This window comes from Canis lupus, chromosome 14, assembly GCF_048164855.1.
Source record: "Canis lupus baileyi chromosome 14, mCanLup2.hap1, whole genome shotgun sequence".
In the NCBI taxonomy this organism is placed as follows: Eukaryota; Metazoa; Chordata; class Mammalia; order Carnivora; family Canidae; genus Canis; species Canis lupus.
This window is the reverse complement of record NC_132851.1, coordinates 20545367-20570922: the sequence shown is the minus strand read 5'-3', so window position 1 is coordinate 20570922 and position 25556 is coordinate 20545367. Positions and strand designations below refer to the sequence as shown.

The 25556-nt window shown below is 39.2% G+C and overlaps 1 protein-coding gene across 10 annotated transcripts in view; it reads left to right on the top strand.

Moving 5' to 3' along the window:
* Positions 1-25556, top strand: part of ENPP2 (ectonucleotide pyrophosphatase/phosphodiesterase 2) — a 111499-nt gene that overhangs the window by 19726 nt on the left and 66217 nt on the right. For 8 of the 10 annotated variants that reach the window (XM_072774331.1, XM_072774330.1, XM_072774325.1 and 5 more), the window contains 2 exons: positions 11179-11281; positions 21017-21172. In XM_072774331.1, coding sequence (XP_072630432.1) covers positions 11179-11281; positions 21017-21172 — 259 coding nt within the window. Of the gene's footprint in view, positions 1-10772; positions 10973-11178; positions 11282-21016; positions 21173-25556 lie in introns of those variants that run through there. The other 2 variants (XM_072774332.1, XM_072774329.1) reach the window with 1 other exon arrangement.

Sequence of the window (25556 nt, the reverse complement as noted above, 5' to 3'; positions counted from 1 at the left end):
AAAGAAGTGTTCTTCAAATGCAAGACATTTTTAAAAATTGAAGTATAATTGGGATGCCTGGGTGGCTCAGTGGTTGAGCGTCTGTCTTTGTTCAGGCAGTGATCACAGGGTCCTGGGATAGAGTCTGGCATTGGGCTCCCTGCAGGGAGCCTGCTTCTCTCTCCGCCTCTCTCTCTGTCTCTCATAAATAAATAAATAAAATCTTTAAAAAAAATTGAAGTATAATTGGCATGCAACATGATATAGTTTCAGGTGTCCAACAGAATTGATCTATATGGGTATGTATTGCAAAATGATCACCACAATAAGTTTAGTTGACATCTGTCAGCAAACATAGCTACAGAATTCTTTTCTTCAAGATGAGAACTTTTAAGATCATACTCTTAAGTATGCAGTATAGTATTATTATCTTAAAAATACTGTTCATTTATTTATTCACGAGAGACACAGAGGAAGAGAGGCAGAGACATAGGCAGAGGGAGAAGCAGGCTCCCTGAGGGGAAGCCTGATGCAGGACCCCATCCCAGGACTCCCGGATCATGACCTGAGTGAAAGGCAGCCGCTCAACCACTGAGCCACCCAGGTGCCCCGCATATTAATTACAGTCACCATGCTGTACATTATATCCCTATGACTTATTTATTTTCTGTCTAAAAGTTTGTACCTTTTGACCCCCTTCACTCATTTGGCCTCCTCCTCCTCTCCTGCCTCTACGTCTCTGAGCTTTTTTTAGATTCTACCCATTAAGTAAGTTCATTCCGTGTTTGTCTGACTTATTTCACTGAGCATAATGTCCTCAAGGCCCATCCGTGTTGTTCCAAGGCATTGTTCTTGAATTCCCACAACTGTCCCACAGACTCTGATCACAGCATGTTGCCATTAAGATTCAAGCCCCTTGAGATCTGTAGGTGAGAACTGGGTTTTCGTTTTATTTTAAAGTAGAAAGGAAACAAGGACACTTGATTAAAGTACTCTGGCAGAGGCCCCAAAGTACTCTGAAAGAGCTCCTCCTATTTTTAGGACTGTAAAGGGTTTCATCCCACACAGGGGCTGATGAAAATAGGTCCACACCACCACTCAAATGCTTCAGTCCCCATGAATTGTAAGGTTTGGAGGGTAACCGCTGACACCAAGTAGAAGGCATTGACCGGAGAGCTGAAGGTCAGGGTCAATATTCCTTTTCTGTGGGTCTAGAGGCTTTGGAATTTGTCTCACTACAGGGATAATTTCACTAGCTTGCTCCCTCTTTTTAAGCAGCATTTTTTGAGATATAGTTCATAAACTGTAAAAACCTACCCTCTTAAACTGTATGTTTCAGTGGTTTTTGTTACTTCCATGGAGATGTGCAAACATCTCCACTATGTAATTGTAGAATATTCTCATCACCCTCCAACAAAATTTCATACCCAAAGCAGTCACTCCCACATCACCTGACAACTGCTAATCTGCTTTCTTTCTTTATGGATTTGTCTATTCTAGATGTATCATATAAATGAAATAATACAATATGTGGCCTTTGTGTTTGGCTTTTTTTCATTTGATTTTTTTCAAGGTTTATTCATGTTATAATATGCATGTATCAGGACTTCATTCCCTTTCATTGCTGAACACTATTTAATTGCATTGATCTATTTCATTTAGTCTCTCCATTCATCAGTTGATAATTCTGCTATGAACATTTGTGTACAAGGTTTCATGTGGGCATATGTTTTCATTTCTCTAGGTTATACCTAGGAGTGGAAATGCTGGGTCATATGGTAATTCTATGTTTAACATTTTGAGGAACTGCCAAACTGTTTTCCAAAGTGGCTGCACTGTTTTACAATCCTATTGTATATAATATATGAGGGTTCTAATTTTTTTCACATCCTTTCCAACACTTGTTATTGTCTGTTTTTAGTTTTAGCCATCCTAGTGGGTGTGAAGTGGTATTTTATTGTCATTTTGATTTACATTTCCCTAGTGATTAATGCTTTGAGCATCTTTCCATGTACTTATTTTCTATCTGTGTATCTTCTTTCTATAGATGTCTACGCAATCTATTAAAAAATGTGGGTTATATGGGGTCTTTTTTTTACTGCTGAGTTGTAAGAGTTCTTTATATATTCTGGCTGCTAAGCACTTATTAGATATATGATTTGCAAATGTTTTTTTCTCCCATGGTGTGGACCACCTTTTCAATTTCTTGCCATCTTGACAATAATGTCAGTCTATGAACATCGATGTCTCCCCGTTTATTTAGGTTTTCCATAATGTATTTCAATGGCATGTACAAATCTAATACTTCTTTTGTTAAATTGATTCATAGTAGTTTACACTTTTTGATACGATTGTAAGTGCAATTGTTTTCTTAATTTCATTTTAGATTGTCCATTGCTAGTGTACAGAAATACAACTGATTTTTAAAAAATATTTAGCTTGCATTGTGCAACCTACCAAAATTTATTTTTTCTAACAGATTTTAAAATAGATTCATTAAGATTTCTTTTTAAAAAAAATATTTTATTTATTTATTCATGAGAGACACACACACACAGAGGCAGAGGGAGAAGCAACCTCCCCACAGGGAGCCAGACATACGACTGACTCTGTCCCTGGACCCTGGGATCACGCCCTGAGCAGACACTCAACTGCTGAGCCACCGAGGCATCTCATAATTCATTATTTCTATATAGAAGTTTATGTTGTCTGTGAATAGAGATAGCTGTATCTGTTCCTTTCCAATTGGAATGCCTTTTGTTTGTTTTCTTGACTAATTGCTTTGGCTAGATGTGCAGTGTTGAATAGAAGTGGTGAGAGAAGACATCCTTGTCTTGTTCTGGATCTTAGGGGGAAAGCATTCAGTCTTTCACCATTAAGTAGGGTGTTAGCTGTAAGTTTTTCATAGAAGTCTTTTCTCAGGCAGAGGAAATTCCCTTCTGTTCCTAGTTTGTTGGATGTCACTAGCTCTTGTTTGCTTGCAAGGGGAATCACAGGAATAGCAGTTTTGCTTCCTCTCCAAGAGGATACCATTGTGCTGCTGAGCATGTGATGATGCCATTCCAGTAGCAAGCATAAACTTCCTTTGAGATTTGTGTTCAAACAAATTCCTTGAGTTGCAGCTCAAATTCTTGGGGCTTTCCAATCCAAATGGAGGGTCTTTGTTGTAGTTCAAACTTGTGCCTTCAAGGCTGTCCCCAGAGTCACCCCATGCTTTACCAAATAAATGCTGCTCATTTTCTCTTGAGGTTGGAGACAATGTGACAAGGGTGGTTTGTAACATTTCCAACTTTAATCTACATATGATCTTTCTAAAAGTAGAGGAATTTTCCTAGAACCTATGCCACTACTAAGCACCTATTATGTGCTCAGCTCTTTACTGAATTCTGAGAACGTGGTAACAGATGGAGTCTTTAGCCTCCTGTACGTAACAATGGCTAATATTTGTACGTTTTCTATGTTTCAAGCAATGAGCTACTTACTTCACATGCATTGGTCTTCACATCAGTTGGTCTTCATATCAACCCTGTGTTATAAGAACGCATATCATTTTTGTTAATAATCCATTGCCTTGGGAAAGGCTATGAGTTGACACAGATTTGGATGAGCACCAAGGAAAGAGGAGGACTTCAGAGCTCAGAAGAAGCATGACCAGATGTGCAAAAATTAGCTTGGACTTGGAATAGGGGAGATGGCTGGTGGGATAGGATCCTGGCTCCCCACTCCTCACTTAAAGTAGAGCAACTCCAAATTTAGATGTTGGTATTCATTTTGAGATCTTATTTGAAAATAAGGTTTTAATGCTTAAAAAGGGGTCATAAACCACTGAATTCAGCCAATAAACCCTCTTTACAGATGCATAAACATGGTCTTGAAGTGACTCAGCTAGTAGATAGGTAAAGAACAAGAATTGAAATTCAATTGAAGTTCCAATTTAAATTTCTTGATACCAAGTACTTTCTTTAACAAACATTTATTGTCTGCCTTTTATACCCCAGAAAATATGCAAAGCTCTATGGAGTGCCAGGATGGCTGGTCCCTGTATTCAAAGAGATCACAAGGGACAGAGAGGCCTAAAAAGGGATTTATAGACAATAAGGGAGCAGAGTGGAGGAGTCCATTGCTCTGTATGAGAGAGGCAAAGTCAGGGAGAGTTTTGCAGAAGAGTGACCCCTGACCTGAATTTTCATGAATATGTTGGAGTTTGCCAGGGAGATTTGGTGGAAAAGGGCATTCCAGGCCAAAGCAACAACATATATTAAAGAATGGATGTGTGAGAGGGTATAACTTAATCAAGGAACAGCAAATATTTCTCTAATTAAAAAATTTACCATTTACCAAACATTCTTCTGTGCAGGCATTGAGCTAGGCAATTTGCACAGATTATTCCATGTAATACTCTTAAGAATCCTTGAGCTGGATACAGATGAGAAAACAGAGTTTTAGGGCAGAGAAGTAGTTTGCCTAAGGGTAATGTAAGGTCTCACAGTTAAACAGAGCTGGGCTCTGAATCCAGGGGACTTAATATTGGATGTAGAATCCTATTTGCCATGCCAACGAGTTTGGATTTTATGCTTTAGGTCAGTGGTTCTCCCAGCTTGCAGCAGAATCGCCTGGTAGGCTTGATTCAGCCAATCTGAGGTAGGGCCTAAGGGTTTGTATTTGTTAACAAGTTTCTAGGTGATTCTGATTCTGCTGGCCCAGGGATCACACTTTGAGAATACTGTGATAGGGAGCCACTACTGAAGGTTTTGAGATTGGGAGGAAAATCATCAGATTTGCATTTTATGCTGAACTTTCCAGGCAATGAATGGGAATAAATCAAGAGAGGCTTGGGGCACCTCAGTGACTGAACAGTCAGTTCAGCGGCAGACTTGGTTTCAGCTGGAGTGGTGATCTCAGGGTGGTGGGATTGAGCCCCTGCATCAGGCTCTGCACTCAGCATGGAGTCTGCTTGAGATTCTCTCTCTCCTTCTGCTCCTCCTGCTTATGCTCTTGTTCTCTCTCAAACAATAAATAAATCTTAAAAAGAGAGAGAGAGAGGCCTCAAAGAAGGGGTGTTTGAAGGGGGCAGGGAGAGCAAACAGGTAGAGCAGTTGTGAGACAAACTGCTCATGCATGGCCCAAAGAATGACAATGAAAGGAGAATCTAAAATATTCACATAGGAAACAACCTAGGTATTAGTAATGTTCAGCAAGCTCTGAGAAAGGATGGTAATAGTTGGAATCAATAACTAGAAGCCTGTAGTCATGGTGTCTGATAAGAAACAAGAGACGGAAGGATTACAGCAGGTTTTCATGAAAAGGAGTGAAGCTGGGAGGTGAACCAGTTGTTTGGGTGGCCACGTTCTGCATGTGTTGAGTTGAGGCCCTCGTGTGGTATAACAGAGGGACGTCAGGCCAGAGTGGGAAGGGGACTAAGGTGCCTTGGGAGGCCTGGTCCCTACACCTGGCTCAATCTCTTCCTCTGCTGCTCTGGCGATGTCACATATGCTTCCAGCTTCCATGTCTTCAGCTGCTAGTGGGAATGGACAGTAGCTTCTCAGCTGCAAAGGATGAGCCTTCGATGCTCTGATGGAACTCTTTTCAGCAGTGTCAAACCCACCCATCCGTGCCATGCCTCATGCAGGGCCCTGTACAAAGTAGACGCACGCATGAAAACTCACATGAGACTCTCACGTGAGGGGGAGCCATCTCGCCATCTCTTACAACCTTCTTCCATTCGCCTGGAAATTTAGCGTGCAACTTTCAGAATAGCTGAAAAGAAGTAGACAGACTGACTTTTAAGTCTTACGATGCTGTATTATAAGCTAGAGTTAGCAACAAAGCAGAGTGATTTCCTGGCAGTAATTCCTCTTAAACCTCAATTATGAATAAATGTATTTTCAGTGTTTAAAATCCAAGGTAACTTTAAAGCAACTGCCTTAGGTGATTTTTAAAACTACTGACAAATGTGTTAAAGCTATTAGCCATATCCCTTAATTTGAACTAATTCTAGAGTGTTAGCAAGTGGGTACATATCTCCACGTCTGTTTTATAATCCAATAAAAATTTAAGGAGTGACTTTACTGAGTACTCTGTGTATTTGGTCATCACAATCCAATTACAAATCCATTAGCTCAGGAGTCACACTTTATACCTTCTTGCCCCTTCACTCTTGTACCCAGTTCATTAATAGGTCTTTTCCCTGACTCTCCCAGTTTTTTCCCCTCTCCACCACCATGGCCTTCCTGGTGCCAGCTGTCACTAGCATTCACCTGTATTACTCCATCATCTCCCAGCTGATTTAATTTATCCCCTCTCAACTCCCTCCACTTCGTGTCCACACTGTACAGAGACACGTTCTTCAAAATCTGAGTAAACTTTCACCTGCTTAAGCCCTTTTAAGACTTTCCATCATTTGTAGGGTGAAGACAATATCACCCAACATGACAGATGAATCCCTACAGGAGCTGGCCCCTACCAACCCCTTGGTTCATTTCATGCCACACTCACTTTTGCTCTTGTTGCTCTAGTCAAACAAGCTGTCTTTTCCTATCATGGGTGTGCTGTGCCTCTCCCCTACACGGAACCTTTGCACATCCTGTTTGCTCTGTCTAGAATCTTCTCCTCCTCTCTTACCTTGTTACTCCCACCTACCCTGCACATCACAGCTCCACAAAGTCTTCCATGACCCTCTTGACTAGATCAATCCAGAATTATACATTCTTGTAGCAGCTTTACCTCTACATTTCTACACTTAACCAGTTGCAACTTTACATTTATTTTAGTGTCTGTTTGATTGATATGGAGGGCAGGGGACCATGCATGGTTCAGCTTCCCATATAGTACTAGTGTCCGGAATAGTGCTTGGCACACAGTAGGAGCTAGTGAATATTTGCAATGAATGCATATTCGTAGAGGATAGAGATAATCTGGTGCAGGGCGGGGAGGGGGTGTATGCTTAGATACCCCTGGGAATAAATGTCATGCATAGAAGTTTACAGTATAAATTGTAGTCATCGAAAGATGTGTCAGTGTCGATTTCAATTTTCAATTGTGTAATAACTAATAACACAAGTCCTGTTTGCATTTAAATAGATCCATCCTATTTCTCCCCCAGAGACCCTCCTGGGACCACAGATCACCCATAAGACCTTGCATCTGTGGTTTAGAATCTTTTTTTTTTTTTTAATTTTTTTTTAATTTATTTATGATAGTCACAGAGAGAGAAAGAGGGAGAGGCAGAGACATAGGCAGAGGGAGAAGCAGGCTCCATGCACCGAGAGCCCGATGTGGGATTCGATCCCGGGTCTCCAGGATCGCGCCCTGGGCCAAAGGCAGGCGCCAAACCGCTGCGCCACCCAGGGATCCCTGTGGTTTAGAATCTTAAGTGGTGTCTACTTCAGACACATCTGCAGTCCTGACCTGTGGGAGCAATTGAGCCAGCTTGCTCCTCCACTCGCCACCGTCACTCTTCGCTCCCTTTAGATAGGTAAACCTGTTTCTCAAAGACTGCTGTCCTGTTTTTCTCCTGAATTTTCTAAGTGCCAGCAGTCATGGCCGAATTCAAAAAGAAGACTCAGCCAGGAGAGTCTTAAAATAAAATAGGGAGAATACACGTGGGTGTGATTTGCTTACTTTCTAGTGTATGTGCTGTGTTTCCTGCCAAGTGACACTGCTAAGAAACCAGGTGGTCAGTAATTGCCTCACACCAGATCTTAGAGTATTCTGGGAGTCGCGGTAGGTTGAGTCAAGACACTATTATGCAGTTAATTCCGCATCATGAGAAACTGGATATAGATAACATTTGAATCAGTTCATGGAAATTTCGTAATTACCGCAGGAGGCAAACATGACAACCTTCAATTATGTATCTTGCAAATCTCGCTGTGAACCTCAAGCCCTCTTACCTTAATCAGAGCTTGGGAACAAGGATTCACAGAGCCATTTCATGAAAGATAGACTGTGCATTAGTTAGTATAAATGCAACTACTGTATCGCAATCAGGCAACACACACACTGCCGCTTTGTGCCACCAGCAAAGTAAATAAAATACTGTTCTGCTGCTTACAGTTTGGAGATGGTTCCCATGGAGGGATAGCCATGGTGTGTCACTAAGAGATCCAGACTTTAATGTCCAATGAACCGCGGATGCTCTTAATAACATCTTAAAGCTGCATTATGAATTAGACCAAGCAATTCAATGTGCAGGATGTAAACAAATTAACTCAGAATAATTTATTTTAAGGCTCTGTTTCTCTAAATATGCTCCTTACATTACTTGCATCGGAATCACCTGTTGTATCAGTTCTTGTCTGGCCTCTAGAATCTTCGTTTCTTCTCCCTGCCCCCTAGACCTATTGAATCCAAATCTTGGGAAGTAGGCCATAAGCACCCCCCATTTTAAACAAGCTCCTGGGTGATTCTTATCTCCAATAAAGCTTGAGAGCCACAGAATGATTACAAGGGTCTGAGACGGTCGCCAGATGTGTTATAGTTCTGGGTTTTCTTCTGCCAGGGGGCAGTGTTCTCTGACATATGGCTGGATTAATAAACCTTCCTGGAAGTTAATTTTAGTCTTTCTCATACACATTCTTGTCTCCTGACCCAACCATGAGGTGACATTATTCGAAATTTTAAACACCAGGTCAGGTGGACTTTCTTTATTGGGTTGTGTTTCTAGAAAGTTTGGGACTACATTCTAGTCACTCAGTTGGGTTTCTAGACATATGGTACACATTTGCAGGTTTTTTGGATTTCTCAGTTTTAGATAATGAAAGGTAAGTGTGTTTTGTAGTTGATTTGATGCCTGAGGTAGGGGCTTTGGTCATCCTGCTGACAGCTAATTCATATTGACGTTTTGTAGTAAAATTCTGCTGAACTATGATTAGATGGTGTGTGTGTGTGTGTACAGATGCACATGTGTGTGCACATGTACACTTGTGAGTATGTGTGTTTTAATGAGTTCTGTGTGTACGATGACCTGAAGACAAAGCTCCTTGACAGAACAGTTGACGGAAATGATGCCTGAGCTCAATCCTCTTAGAAAATTGGTAACAAGTGCTGTACAGAAGCCAGTTGTGGATTGACTATCACACTCAAGACTTTTTTCCCCCCTGCACAGCTACACTGCATGTCAAAAAGAATTAATGGTTGATGTTGAGCTTCTGCGTCTTTTTTTTTTTCAAGGGGAGCCTTCATTATCCTCAAGCTGGGTTTCTACAATCAAATGCCAGACAGAATCTAAAGTTGTTGGCAAGGGCCAGGGAGGTTAGAAAGAGACGGAAACAGGGTTTTGGGGAACATTTGGAACACCATGGCATATGATGCAAGGCAATCCCAGGTTTGCCTTGAGAGTTTCCTTTTCAGAGCAGAGTTTTCTGCTGTAAAAGCAAGCCCGCATGTTGAAATTGAACATAAATAGAAGAAAAATCTTACATGGGGTTAACATCTTTCATAAGTCTTGCTAAATACCCCCACTCCAAATCATTTCAGTATGGCACGTAAACTAAAGCAAGGGACTTCTGTAAAGAAATCCACAAGCCTTCCACCTCCGCAAGAGTACAAAACTAAAAGAGTTTTAGAAAGGCAACTTAAAGTTTGGCACCGTGTTTTCTTTTTTCTCAGTTAGCTGTTACTGAATTCTAGAATATATAATGAAACCCAGGCCTACTGTGCAATCCACTGTAAATAAGGTCTTGCTTTTGTGCTCTCATGTTTTATTTGAGCAGAGCCACTGCTCCATTAGTAATTTGTTGCACGGTAAGTGCTGTATTTGTTTATGTACACACAGATGCTCAGGGCAAGATTGATGGTCCCCGGGCCTGGCTCGAGGAAAACCAAAGGCAAGCCTTCTTCCCTCATTTGAATCCTTAAAGCATACAATATCTAAATGACTTTCAGATTTAGAGACCTTAATTTCTTTTAGAGGTCCCCTGGCTGCCAAATGCTTAGTAAAGAAACTGACATTTACAACAGCCTCAAAAGACAGTGTTTGGTGGCTAGATGGCAACACAACTGGGAAATAATCAGGGGAACAATTTTTAAAGCTAACTTCTTGCTGCCATTGAGATTTCCTTCCTAAATTCAATCACTAATAAAGCTTCCTCATCCAATCCCTGCCCCTCCCCGCCCAAGTAAAAACCAAGCTGACAGTTTTTTTTTTTCAGGAAGAAGAGGCAGGCTGAAGTTATTTTGTCCTTCCTCACAGGGCAGAAGGACTCTCTGCTGCTTAGTTGGCATTCCCAGTATTTTGATAAAAGTTACTTCTCTGAACTCTAACAACAACACGAGGAAAAATAATGCTATCTCTTGTGTTAGTTACAATCTTGGGAGATTTTATCGTGAGAAATATTTGAGTAGTCGGGAGTAGCCGAGAATGTGGCAGTAGGGACAGGGTCATTTAAACTGCCAGAAAAAATAAATAAATGGGAAAGACAGGGAAAGTTGTTAGGTTTATAAATTATAAAACTTTCCTTGTTTTTTTTTTTTTTTTAAATAAAGCTGTGAGGTTGACTACATTGAATAACTACATTGTAAATCTTAAAAGCTTAAAGCTGGTGGAAACCCTTGTACAGCTCTGTTTCATTTTTATCGGATCAAATACATTTGGTTTCTTTTTTAAAAACCATGTTTTTGTGAGGGAAGGAAAATGAACATGCACTGTTATTGGCCACAGCAACATAAGAAACCCTCATGTTAGCAGAGGAAACCACATGAAAGTGTGTGTGTGTGTTAGGGGCGGGACGATAAGGGGGTGGAGAGAAGGAGAGGGATGTTTCAAGCCTCTTAGGCTCAGAGCTGCCATTTGTGAACAAATCGTGATGAAATCAAGCTCCGGACAAATCAGAGGAGGCTGTCAACCTCCCAGGTGGGATTACTTGTAGTTAATAGACTGAACTCAGAGCCCCAAAAAGCAGTGCATTCAGTGTAGGCAAAAGAGAACACACTGCAAAAGGCTTTCCAAGAACCCTCTGCCATGGCAAGGAGAAGCCCGTTCTGGTCCTATCAGGTAGGAGAAGGATGGCATTGTGGGGGAAAGACTTGATGTTGAGAATCAGTTCCTGATTTCGGATTTTTCTTTGTGTTTTAAAAATTAAGACAGCACTAGATGGTGCATTTGGGAAATTGTAGGATGGGATGGTGATGAAGTCCTTTGAATCACCTTCATATAATTTGACTAATTGGTCTGACCTTTCAATCTCCTTCTTCCCTTAGGTAATATCCCTGTTCACTTTTGCTGTGGGAGTCAATATCTGCTTAGGATTCACAGCAAATCGAATTAAGAGGGCAGAAGGATGGGATGAAGGTCCTCCTACAGGTAAGTGTAGAGACTATTGGCATTGTCGGTCCTTTTAAAATATTATGCACTGGATAATCAATACAAGCTCATGAAGAAATGCATTTTTAAGACAATCTTGCGGTATAACTAATTTAGTCCTAGATTTCTTTGGAATAAATATAACTCTGTGTATAATTCAGGTAAGAAAATGTGGTTTTAATTAAGAGAACACTTATGCTTACTCCATGATAACAGGCTCTTTAAATCTTTGTCCTCTGAAACTTATAAATGTTAAGATAAAATTAAAACTCTTGTTAACAAACAAGGCTAAGATAGAAGTGGTGAGAACAGGTGCTGGTTTAATATTGGAGACATAGGAATTTGATTTGTTGGCACGTGATATAGGATGTAGTATTTGTTTCCAGAAACTTCTGACTTGCAAAGAAAAAAAAGAGGAGTGGAAGTGAAAAAAAATGAATTATCTTTCTGAAACTTCAGAATTTAGGACTATGAGATTAAGATTTACCTAAGATAGGGAAAATATAAAAGAGAGGAGGTGCTTTGAAGAACTTATAGGATTGACTTGCACCCAGTTTTTTTCTTTTGGCATAAGGAAAGGTAAGTTTTAATAGCGTACCTTGACTTAACTAATAGAACCAAAGTGAAAGAGTTTCCTTTTACAATACACTGCGCCATCAGCAGTGTGGGAATTCTTATAAAGGAGCTCCTTGTACAGACCGAGGAGGCTTAACTGACCAGGTCTTAAGTAATGAGTTGGTTAATTTCCTGGAAATTGGAGCTGCTGATGGTTTTATAAATAAAAATTACATATTAAGTAATGGGTACTGTAGGGGGCAATATTTTCTTGACTTTCTCTGACATCTCAGCCTGTTTGTCTGCCTTCCTGTGAATTTTGTATTTCTCTGTAGTTTTTGACCTGACTAGTCTAAAACACTATCACCTGTCTCTGCTGAGCCAGCATGGATTGTTATTAACCAAGCTATGATACAGAAACCGATGGAATACTAGGTCTTCCTTGCATCAAGTAAGTTGCTTTTGAGTCATGCCAGAAGGTTGAAAGAATAATATTAGAGGTTGTTTAATGAGTCAAAGTGGGGTGTGGTTGGGGTGAAAGTGAGAAAAATAGATCATAAAAATTGCACCCCCAGGGAGCCAAATGGACAAAATGAGTTGTCTTCTGTTGAGGAGGGAGAAGAGAGGAGATCACTGGGCTGGAGAATCCTGTTTTTATTGGTAACAAATGCTATCTTCAAAGACCTCTTTTTCTTGTTCCAGACAAGTATAATTCCCATTAACACTGACTGTAACTGCATATACTGGAAGGGGGCTTGGATCCTTAGTATGACCATTGGGGCAAGCTAGCAGCTTGAGAGCCCACTGCTGGTTCCAGGAACTTCTTTTCTGTTTCATGTTAATATATTACATCAGCCAAAATTGATATTAAGAGCTGTTTTCTTACTGAATGTGTAAAATCAAGTCATTCATTATTTTCAATGTTGACTTTTTTTGGAAAACAGTTATGAAAGTCCTAGAGTGGCAACCTGGATCCATATAACTTGCTGTGTGGCCTTGGGCAAGTCACTTATGACATCTGTTTCCTTAGCTGTATAATGAGAAGCAGGCCTAGATATTTTCTAATTTTCCCTCTGGATTAAAAAAAAAAAAAAAAGCTCATGATTCCCTCCATTCTGTTCGTTGACTTCTGAATTTGTGTGCACTCTATTGGAGATCTTGAAAAGTATAGAACAAGGACGCCTGGGTGGCTCAGCGGTTGAGCACCTGCCTTCGGCTTGGGCAGTGATCCCGGGATCCGGGATTGAGTCCTGCATCAGGCTCCCTGTGAGGAGCCTGCTTTTCCAAACTCTGCCTATGACTCTGCCTCTCTCTCAGTCTGTGTCTCTCATGAATAAATAAATATATCTTTAAAAAAAGTATAGAACAGATTTATTAATCCTTAAGTATATTTTGTGTATGATTATCTTCATGTGTTATAAGAAGCAGCCATAAGAACTAATGAGTCTATGTTACTTCTGTAAGAATAATACGATCTATATTATAATGTCTAAATCTAACTGATCTTAAATATAGTATAAAATATTTGCTTCTTGAATTACTTAATTAAATCATTTAATATTCTAGGCCTTTATGATATCTTCTAAAATAATTTTTTTAGTGAAAATTCTACCTTTATGAAGCTTAGTTAGGATACAATGCCAGTTAAGTCTAAGTTTTAGGATTTTGGCATGCTTGAACACTTTTTATTTTTAATTTTTCTGTTGCTGTAGTTTACTGGCTTCTTAGGCACCAGTGATTGATTTTCCTGCGTAAAGACCAGAAATTAGAAACTGGGTGAGAGCATAGTGCAGAGAGTTTAAGCATTTTCATCTTTGTAAATGTTATATGTGCTTAGAAAGGGTCTCCCTCAAATAACACATGTGGATGGTTATTCTGTAAGTGAGGCTTTCACATCAGAAAACATTGGGCGAAATTTTATGTATGTATTAGGTAGAGATACTAAGAGGAAAGGCAGCCATACCTATTTTCAACAATGCTTACATGTTCCAGAGAAATCCTGGGAAGCGGAGTGCTTCAAGCCTATTTCACCAAATGGAACACAAAGGGTATTAATACGTGGTTAGCTTTAGACTGACCAGAGCAAGACGTCCCATTCAAAAGCGTGCACTTTCTTGCTTAGTAAATGTAGTTCCTCAGAGTCCTCAGCAATAGGTGAGAATGTTCTACACAGGGGCAGCCCCTCACTGCTGTACTATGGACTGGGGTGTTAGTTTCAAGGCTGTGGCAGTGCAAACAAACTGTTATAATTAACTAACTAGCACACTTGCTCACTGGATTTATTGTTAGGACCTAGTGATATATTGGAAATAATGGTAGAATAGGATTTGTCCTACCAGATGATAAGAGATCTATGGACTTATTAGAAGATATGAAATGAGTGTAGCTAATTATAATTCTATATGTAATATAAAATGGGCAGTCAGATGCATGGGATGGCTAGAATAAATTTTCAAAGAAAATGTGAATAATACGTGCACATCAGTTTGGCATCTTTGTTGCATACATCTGGTGTAGCCAGCTTGATTTACCTTTAAGACTGCAAGAGATTTTATGTGTATACAGGTGTGTGTGCACTCACGTACATGTGCACATGTGTATGTTTGTGGTGTGACAGTAGAGTCGATTTTACTGAAGTTTGTGATAGCTACCCTTTCGGTCTCCAGATGGAGGTGGGATATCCTCTGAAATATAAGCAACTTAATAGTTGGAAGACACAGGGAAATTTGTAAGCTTGTGAATATCTGGCTAATAGAGACTCAAAAGCCCTGTCCAACTCATCATCATTTTTAATGGTACCAAAGTTTAAAAATATGTGAATGTGCATGAAATTCATGGTTAAATGTGAAAGGAAGTGTCTCTCACCCTTTATGAGTGAAGTGATTCTTTGTGAATCACAGGGAAAATAACAATGGTAAGAGGAACGAGAAGGTTTGTGTTCATCTGATAAGTTTGGGGATCTCATTCTACAGTGAAGAACTGTCTTGATGATGGTAGCATGTAGGAAACTGCAAAGCTGACAAATTCAGCAGCCATGACTCTGAGGAAAACTCTGTCATGACTAAGATGTTATGGGACTTGATGTTAAATATAATGTAGAGTCAGGAGTGTTTGTTTCTTTCTTTATTTATTTAGAGAGAAGGTGGGGGAGGAGCACAGGGGGAGGGAGAGAGAGCACCTTAAGCGGGCTCTAGCATGGAAATCTCAGTCCTCAATAGAGATCCACATAGGGTCTCAAACTAAAAAAACCTTTCCAAATCATGTCTTCATCAAATTCATAGCCTATGTACAAAATTTGCAAAACCCTTTGTGAATGAAAATAGTATCGTATTTGTATTCAGATATTCTAAAATTTTAGCCAGGCCCTTGCTAGCTCAGATTAGGCTGAAGGTTCTGATTTTCTAACCAGGAAGCCAGGGATGATGTTGTCTCTTTATTGGAAAAGGTTTTTGAAAACAAAATGCCATATTAAGGTTGATGATAATATAAGGTGTTAAGTATATGATGATATATTTAATTTTCTTCACTTATATTTGAAGGCCAGTATCTAAATTTTTACCTTTTCAAATTTCTAAAACCTGTGATTTTGATGACAACGCTTCATTGTTTGGGGGCAGATTTGCAAACCATACAGACATACTCTACTGACAACCATCAACTTGAGAGGTTTCAAAGTTGAATTAAGGTGTTTAATCTATTTTGTTTACATCTCATAGAAATCTATTTTCTCCTAGTTTACAAGATCTTTCTACATGAGAATGCTGTGGAATTTATGTGAATAAATTCTTTAAAAGCACAGATGTCTGAAAACTTCCCAGGTAGAGTTACTTATTGAAAAAGTTGTCCACGAAAGCTGGTCCAGAGTCTGACGAGGAGGAGAGAACGGTGATGCCACAGTAGTGGGTATTTATAGGAACTGATGTCTTTAGGAAGCAGAGATACTGACATGGAGGCCTGTATGTAAGTGCTGCTCACTATGGGATAAGATCCGTAGCATCAAGAACAAGTGGCCACTGCAGTACAAGGAAGTATGACCAGAAAGGATGAATCATATACTCCAGAAGAGGCATAAGACAGCATTAAATGCTAGAGTTGGTCAGCATCTTGAATGCCGTCCATGTCGACCGCCTCCTTTCCCTGTGGTTTATACTTCAGACAGGGCAGGGAGACACAGGAGAACCAGTTCTGTTTCAGCGCTCTTAAATGGGAGGCGGCATAACCACAGCCCACAACCCATTGCAAGGCTTTCCTCTCACTTTCAGGAAGCACTCGGGCTGAGGACCACAGAGAATGGGAGGAACAGATAGGGTGCCATATCTTGAACCTCGAACACAGGACCACCACACAAAGCTTAGAAGAAAGAGTCTTCTAGTTTTAGGCAGCTAGTCAAAATGGCAGTTTTAGGCAGTTTTCAAACTTAAATACTGCTTCCCTCACTGAACATCATCCTTAAATCTGAAAATTTCTATTTTGCAGAGGGATTTAGAGGAAAATATGATTGGAATCAGGATAAAATCATGTTGAGGTAATGACTCTTGTCATGAATTTGGTTCCTTCCAATAGTCTATTAAATTATTGGTTGTTTCCCCCCATATAAATGGCACCAGAATTCTAGGACACTGCCTCTGTGTGTGTACGGTAAATGGAATGTTTTATTTTTTAATTTAATCTTTTAAAGATTTTATTTATTTAATTTATCAAGTGAGTGAGTGAATGGGGGGAGAGGGACACAGGGAGAGGGAAAGAGAGAATCTCAAGCAAACTCTGCACTGAATATGGAGCCCAGTAGGGGGCTTGATCTCACAACCCAAGATCATGACCTGAGTTGAAATCAAGAATCAGATATTCAACCGACTGAGCCACCTAGGCACCCTGACAGAATGTTTCAGAAATAAGATTTTACTTAACTAAGTCAGAATAATTTCACTTGTTTCCATCAGAATTATGAATTTGAGTGTTATAAATCATCACTGATCTTTAAATTACGAAATGCTTCTGTGAAAAATAAGGAATGTATAGCACTGTTTTGTGCCTATCATATATGTACATATATACATGTTTTAAAATTTGAAGTCCCTATTTTGATGCAACGTGTGTCTGTATGGACTGTAACATTTATTTTTTAAGATTCTGGAACTGAGTTGCATCTTTAAGTAAAATAACATTATTTAAATATGCAATTAAGAAGGCAGCAGTAAAATTTGAATCGCATTAAAGTATTCGCAAATGCCTCCTATGAAATTCTAAACCTTCATCCTTATCACACATTTTGACTTGATCCTTTGGAGGTGTTCGTTTTTGTCTTTTTGTCTTCCTTGTTGGTTCTGAGCTTTTGTGGAAGTCTCAGCAATTATGAGACACCACAGGTTCACTGATCCTGCAGTTTTTATCACACCACTCAATAAATTGTAGAACCCGAGTGCTCAGATGGATGTTCTCTTGATTTAGGTCAGGTAAAGGAGACTTTACAGATTTTAGAATTTAGACCTATAATAAGTCAGAGAATCTTTCCATATTTAACCATGGAACCAGGTTAAAATTCTCCAATAAAAAGCAAAGACCTAAAATCTGTCCTTAGGCTGGTGTCAGGGGAAGGACATGAAACATGGGCATGGGATGAAAAAGCCAGACGTGGAGGATGAATTGCAGAACTCTGGAAGCCTAGAGGCTGGAGCTTGTTATGGAAGATGGCAGAGTGGGATAGGCCCTGGAAAGGCAAAGTGAATGTGACTTGACTCTATCACCTGATTTGATTAAAAGAGGTGCAGATGTTCAAATTCTTGAGATTATTGGGTTGGAAGAACTACATGGACCAGTTCATCTTCCCGTTTCTGTTGCTGCCTTTGTCAGCTGAGTCCATGCCACCCAGGAATGAATTTAGCATATGTGTCCCTAATCCATACCAGCTCTGGGAATTTACTCTTACTTGCAAGCTGTTAGTAAACCTTGAGTCCAACACTTTTTATGATCTGTGTCTTGCTTTGCATGATGATTGTAAGGACAACTCTTCCTTAACAAAGCTGTCTTCTGTTTAAAGTTTGGCGAAGAAGATTATTATTGAGGGAAAGCTATTGAGAGAAATTCAATTATTTTTGAGAACAAAGTGGGGAATACACTCCGAGAATAATCAATGCTGTAAGGATGTAGTAAAAATCATGTGGTTAGCGTGGTGGAGAAAGGCTTAAAATGGCTAAAAATCCACACAGATGTTTAGAAAGTAGAGAGAAAAATAGGGAAGAGATTGTGATGAGGGAAGAGCAAAGGGCATGACTAGAAGAATATTTTAAGTGCAAACAATGTGCCTTTGGACCTCTTCACATTATCTCAGCGATAAACCTAGCTGGGCATATTTATGTATGTAGCTCCTGGGAATGAATTCTGTGCAGAATTCATTATACGGCTACTGATTCTAAGAAGTACCCCTAAAAAAGGGAATAATTCAATTTTAAGCGTCTTTCTTATCTTTGTTTTTACTGTAGGGCTTTCTCTATTTTTGCTTTTTGACATCTCAAGCCTTCCTCCCCCCATAGTTCCTTATGGCCCAGCATGCACTGTTGATAGGTTGGCCAAAGTCAATAGAAAAATGTGGTTTTTGAACCAGAGGTAAGGCACTGCATTGGAAACCTGACATTATTTCCTAAACTGAGCTGGTGTGGTTTGTATGTATTTCAACATCCCAGAATCAACCATGCACAAGCGTTTCACATCTCATGGTCTAGTGAATCTGTTTGCTTTACTTGAACTGATCTGATGCCATAAAGACTAGGATTGGGTGACTCTGACTTTTAAAAGGACAAAGGACTAAGGGATGAACGGGATATTCAGAGAAATGGCTTCAGTGAACCTGGAAATGTTATTTAACATCTGTTCTCTGCCTGCTTCTTATGTTTGTTGCTTGTTTTTAAAAGCAATGCATGCCAATTTTATAAAAATTAAAAATTCATAAACATAAATAAGGAAACAATATTATATATAACATATCATAAGTAACATTTGTTATTTATATATAATATATATATATCTACTGTATACATATATATACACACGGGGCTATAAACATGTATATATGAGAGAGATAGAAGTAAGCAAACAAAAGACATTTGGAAAATACTAGAAGTTTCAAACTACAGAAAGGTAAAAAAAATTCTTCTGCTTTTCTCTTTCTCAGTCATTTTGCTCAAATGTAATTCCTGTAAAGAGTTTCTTGTGGGGAGGGTGGGGGGAGGAAGGTTATTGACACCTGTACATTTTCTCAATGCCCTCCCCAACTCTTCTCTGGCTCTGTTGTTATTTTTATACTTCCTTATATCCTTATTGCTCCCTTTACCTCTATTTTTGACACAAAATATAATGTATAATATTTAATACTATAACACTGTTCTGTGCTTTGCTCTTTAAAAAAACGTATTTCTGTATTTTATAGATCTTTCCATATTAGCCTACACAGATTCCCTCATTCTTTTTAAGGACTGGGCAATATTCCATTTATGGATATGGTGATTGTTGTACATGTATCTTGGCAAATTTTTGCAAATATATATGAGAGATGAATTCCTAGTCATGGGATTTCTGGGTGAAAGATTCATATGCATTTCCAAATTGAGTTCTATTTTACAAAAATTTTCATTCCTAGCAATAGGTATGACACTGCTTACACTTGCCATTCATTAGAAATTAATTATTTTGTAACTTAGGATGAAGATACTGCTTGGTTTTTGCCAGCCAGCTGAGTTATTCCAGAACTCCTTACTAATTAATCCTTCTTTCACCTCCTGATTAATCTATCTTTCTTTCTTCTTTCTTTGATTGCTTTCATTATAAATAAATTCTCAGATATTTGTCCCTATTTCCCATCCCCACTGCTAGCACTAATCTACTATTTGCTGGTACAACCCAGCCAACCTGGGTGGCTCAGCGGTTTGGCGCCTGCCTTTGGCCCAGGGCACGATCCTGGAGTCCCGGGATCGAGTCCCACATCAGGGTCCCGGCATGGAGCCTGCTTCTCCCTCTGCCTGTGTCTCTGCCTCTCTCTCTCTCTGTGTGTGTCTATCATAAATAAATAAATAAATCTTTAAAAAAAAAAAAACAAAAAACTCCAGAATATATTTTACTCTCTAGTCTTCCCCAAATTACTCTTCCTTTTCAGTGTTTTTCATTTCATATATTCATTTTTAAAATAAACATTTAATATCCTCTCCAGTTTAAAAAACTCCTCTTTATATTTTTATTGTGGTTGCATTGAATCTTTAGGTTTATTTAGGAAGAACTGATGTATTTATAATGTTAATTATTTTTATCTTCAAGATGGTGTATCTTTCCATTTAGTGGGATCTTTTGAAATATCTTTTTGTAGAGTTTCAATGTGCTCTTAAGGTAGCTCCTACATAAGTCTTAGGAAATTTATACCTAGATATTGTATCTTTTAGATACTATGATGAATGGAACTTGCATTTAATTTTTGAACGTAATTGCTTATATCTTACAAATATGTAGAAATTTTATTTCACTGATATTTTTTTTCAAATTTTTAGTTGATTCTTTAGATTTCTAGATATATAGTCATATCATAGAAAATAGAGGATTTATTTTTGACAAGCTGAGATTGTGCTGTTTGTATTTGTGTTTGTGTGACTTTAGTTATAGGTGTAGATGTAATGGCTGGAAGAGATCTTACATATATTCAGACTGTTCTCAGACCATTTAGGTTCAAATCTCCTTACAAAAAGTTATGGATTTTCAAAGAGGGAAATGAACTCTTGGTTTTTAAATGCATACATCAATGTTCTCTTCCCTGTTGGCATCGTTAGCATCCATAGAGACCTAACCCTCACAGATGTGTCGTAATAATAATTGTAAACAGTAAAATAAAACCAACAGACAGCATTAGTGCACTTTCTGTGTCTGACAGATTGCTACGTGTTCTGCATGGATCATTTCCTTTAATGCTTGTTAAAATCTCCGGTTACTTTCATTAATCCCCCTGCTTTACAGATGAGGAAACTGGCACAGGAAGTTTAGTGACCTGCCAAGGGTCTGTAGCTAGCAGGTGATGGAGCCAGGCTGCTCCGCTAGAGCCTGACTGCATTACCACACTGTGCTCCTTCCCAGCGCCACCTCACCTCTCCACGATGACCTGACCCGTTTCCCACTCCCATTGCCATTGCCTCTTGTATCTTGCAGTGTTATCGGACTCCCCCTGGACCAACACCTCTGGATCATGCAAGGGCAGATGCTTTGAACTTCAAGAGGTTGGACCCCCTGACTGTCGTTGTGACAACCTGTGTAAGAGCTACAGCAGTTGTTGCCATGACTTTGATGAGCTTTGTTTGAAGACAGGTAGGTAACTTTTGACTCCTCTTGAGACTTTATGGGAATGCTTAATGGCCCTTGGCTATTATTTGCCCTGGCATTGCTGCCCTGCTTTGGCCAAGCCAAGCTGTTCGGGTTAGTTTTGTTTCTTGAATGGTTATCGATTCTGTTGCGTATATCCCATGTGACCATTGTTCCCAAACAAGGCTTACCCAAAGAAGGTTCTTGGCAACTGGAGTCATTATTTACTGGTTTCAGAAGTATGTATGGCCAGGCTTGTGGGGTCTTTTTTTTCATCTTCATCATTTCTTTTTTTTTTAAGATTTTATTTATTTATTCATGAGAGACAGAGAGAGAGAGAGGCAGAGACATTAGACAGCAGGAGAAGCAGGCTCTCTGAGGGGAGCCTGATGCAGGATTTGATCCCAGGACCCTGGGATCATGACCCGGGCCAAAGGCAGATGCTCAACCAGTGAGCCACTCAGGTGCCCCATCTTCATCATTTTTGTCTTGCTGCCAATTCCCACATTCCCTGCTTAGGGCACATGGGCTGCAAGTGTGAATATTCTTGAGGGTTGGGGCTTTTCTGCTTTAATATTAATTTAAAATTTTTGCTTGCCTGCTCAGTTTACAGGCTTATGTTTTATTGCATCTTATTATATAGTAACCATTGGTCTACCCTGATGTCATTCTCCATTCTCTGTGCAGGTGGAAAGTTGTTAATGGAATTCTACTTAGAGCCACATGCTCAGGGTAGCTCTAAAATATTCCTTTACAGTCTTCCTGCCTTTCTTTCCATGTCTTCTATGCTGGAGCCATCAGTAGAATATACAGACTTCAGATGAATACACATGACTTGAGAAGAAGCATCTTTGTAGGCATTTTTCACCTTACCTGCTCTGTTTCCGGCTTGATAGATAGGACTCTGGAGATACCTCGTAGGTTATCCAGAACACCTGTGGGCAACATCATAATTCAAACTCTGAGAAAGATGACTGTCATCCCTGTTCTTAAGATCACTAGATGCAGAGATTTGACAACTTCCTTGACAAGTTATTACTTGTTTTTGGGCTTTTATGGTTTAGAGGATTCTTTCAAAAATCTAACTCATATTATCATTGATACTAGCCTTATCTTTCTAATGATTCATTAGAAACAGAGACATTATTCTCCTTTACTAAAGAAATAGCCCTTGATTCATATGAAAACCGACACCAGCTCCTTTACTAGTTCTGGTTTGTTTGCTTTCCCCCTGCCCTGCAAACAAGAAGAGTTTTATTAGGCTGTTTTCTGTATAATACATTTTCCAAACATGTAGCCATTTTTTTTTTCTTATTACTTTCCTTTGGAACTTCTCCCAGGTTCCTTAGTTGTGGGTCTGCAAACTAAAATGCTGAGAACCTTGTAAACTGAACATATGGATGGAACAGATGTTCTAGTAGAGCTGTTTGGCTCTAAAACATGATTTCAGACCAGCAGCCTGTGATTGCTCGACATGCAGGACCTAACCGACTCTGTATTTCCTCTGTGCCATGAGCATCTGGCCTCTGACATGTAACCTCAGCTCTCTGGATTCCTGATCTTAGAGTTCCTTGCAAAGTTTAATAGTGGATGTCCTCACTTCAGCTTAGTTCTTTCTGAATGTAGTTCATTCCTCCCTTTCCAGATGTAATAAATATGGACAATAATAACATTTTTGAAGTAGTTTATTTTCCTGTGTACCAAGACAACATATGCTAAATGCGGAAGAATCAAATATCAAATAATAACAAAAGGTTAAAGGAGAAAACAAATCTCTGAGATCCTACTGTGATAACACAAGCCACTTTCTAGAGATAAGCACAATGTTTCAGTGTAGACCCTGACTACTCTATGTGTGTGTATATATGCCTGGTAGGGGGTGTGTCTATGCTTACATATCTCTTTAGACACCGTACTTTTGGTGCCTACATAGTCCTCCATTGACCAGATGCAAGCTGCTTCATTGAGTAACTGATCATCATTTAGATTTTCCCCAATTGTTGCTGTTATGAACAATGTATCAATGAATATTATTCATGCCTGTTCATATTTTTGTCTGTTTTCCTTAAGATAAATTCCTAGGACTGGGATTTTGAATCAGTGTAAAATTTTAAAATTCAAATATGTATTGTAAGATGAACAACTTCTCAAAAGCCTTTTGCCACTCCCTTTTCAACATATTCTCACTTTTAAAACATATATTCTCAATTAAAAAAATCTCTTTATCTAATCTGATAGGTAACTATTTTTTTATTCCATAAGGTTAAATGTTTTTTCTGTTTATTTCCATGTTTGCCCTCAAAATTATACAGCTCACTGACTCATACTTTGCTTGTGGTTCCCTCTGAACCATGGCTTTTTTTTTTTTTAATTTTCTTAAATATTTTATTTATTTATTTGAGAGAGAGAAGAAGAGAGGGCACAAGCAAAGTGGATGGAGAAGGAGCAAAGGGAGAGGGAGAACAGACTCCGCACTGAGCAGGAAGCTGGGGGCTCCATCCAGGGATCATGACCTGAGTAGATACTTAACCGATTGAGCCACCTAGGCACTCCTGAACCCTGGCTTTTTAAAATTCCATTCTTGCACAAAGCCAGTAGTTAGTTCCTCAATAATTTTAGATTGTTATTAGTGATGCTTTTTTGTAAACAAAGAGATTTTCTTATGGAACTAGGGCAGGAATGAAAGTATCTTGGTTAAGAGTGATCCTTGAATTGTGAAAAAAAATCAGTCAAAGTAACCTTGGATAATTGCTAATCATTGGGAATAGCGGGTCCTGAATAAAGGAATTCCAAGCATTTAATCTGTTTGGGGAGAGAAGGCAGAGGAAGTAGGGGATCTAAAAAAATCAGAGAATAGAATTTGGGTACAAAGGTAATTCTAGGGATGCCTGGGTGGCTCAGCGGTTGAGTGTCTGCCTTTAGCTCAGGGCATGATCCCGGGGTTCTGGGATCAAGTCCCACATCGGGCTCCCTGCATGGAGCCTGCTTCTCCCTCTGCCTGTGTCTCTGCCTCTCTCTCTGTGTGTCTCTCATGAATAAATAAACAAAATCTTTTTTTTTTTTTTAAAAAAGGTAATTCGAAAAGAGTGGTAATTCTAAAACAGTAGTTCCATGGTTTTCTGGCATGGCAACTAATACCTCTTTATCCATTTACTCACTTAGCAAAGTGTCTGTTGGTAGAATATTACTAAGAAGCAACACTGCTTCCTAAAATCATTGCCTTCCACTTACAACATATTTTAAGAGATGAAGACCTCAAGTCTCATCTTAGTGCAGAAAGGGCTTTTGTGACCATTCCATGTCAAGTAGCATCCCCTTTCCACTCTTTCACTTTCTATCAATACTATCCTATTATTTCCTTCATAGCACGTAGCATGAGCCAAAATTCTCTTGTTTTTGCCGCTTTACTTGCTTATGGTCTGTCTTTCCCAATTGGAATATAAGCTCCACGAAGATGTCTTGTCTTGTCTTTCTTGCTCTTCATGACCTCCCCAGCACCTAGAACATGGAAAACTCAATAGAATATTTATTGAATAAGTGAATTAATTATGAAGTTTCTCAATATATCACTCCTAAATTTAAAGAGTCATATTTTATTTTCCTGGTAATTTGCAATTAGATTGAATGAATATTCATGGAACACCTAGCATGTGCCAGGCATGTCTCAGGCACTGGAGATGTAATGATGAAAAGAGAGGGATTTTTTTTTTTTTTCCTGCCCTGGAGCTTACAAGCCAAAAAAAATACAGCACTCTCCTTAAAATGAAAGTATTAATTTTCTAAATATCTCCTGTTGATAAAGTTAAATCGTGAGCTCTCAATCCAGTATGCTCAGACAGAAATCTGTAACCATCTACCAGCCTCCTTGACAGTAGGGACTGACCTCTCACTGTAGGTAGGACCACATTTTGGTCAATGGTTGGAACTGTGAGTCTTTTTCATATGCCTTTAGACTCTACACATCTGTTTAGGACTTGAATCTTCAGTTGCAACTTATCACAGGTAGTTGTATCTATCATTTGTATTTAAATCAAGTTCATTAAGGTCAAGTAAAGCTACTCTGGGAATTAAAAGAGCCCAGCTGTCCTGACTATGCGTATGGTGATAGAAACTCCTATCACTTTACACAACCTTACATACCATACGTTTTACTGTTTTTTTTAGTACAGTTTACAAATGGTAAGGGTTCCATTTTTCCAAAGGAGCCCAATTATGTTTGGCTTCATACTCTGATTTGAAAAATTAGGAATTCAACCTATTTGTAAGTCCTCCAAATATCATCTAGGCCTCGGGCCAACTCTAATTTCACAACCAGATTAAATGATGTGGGATTTTAGCTCTTTTTGTTGGCAACGCTTGTAAGCAATTGTGGCCTCTTTCATTTGGTTTG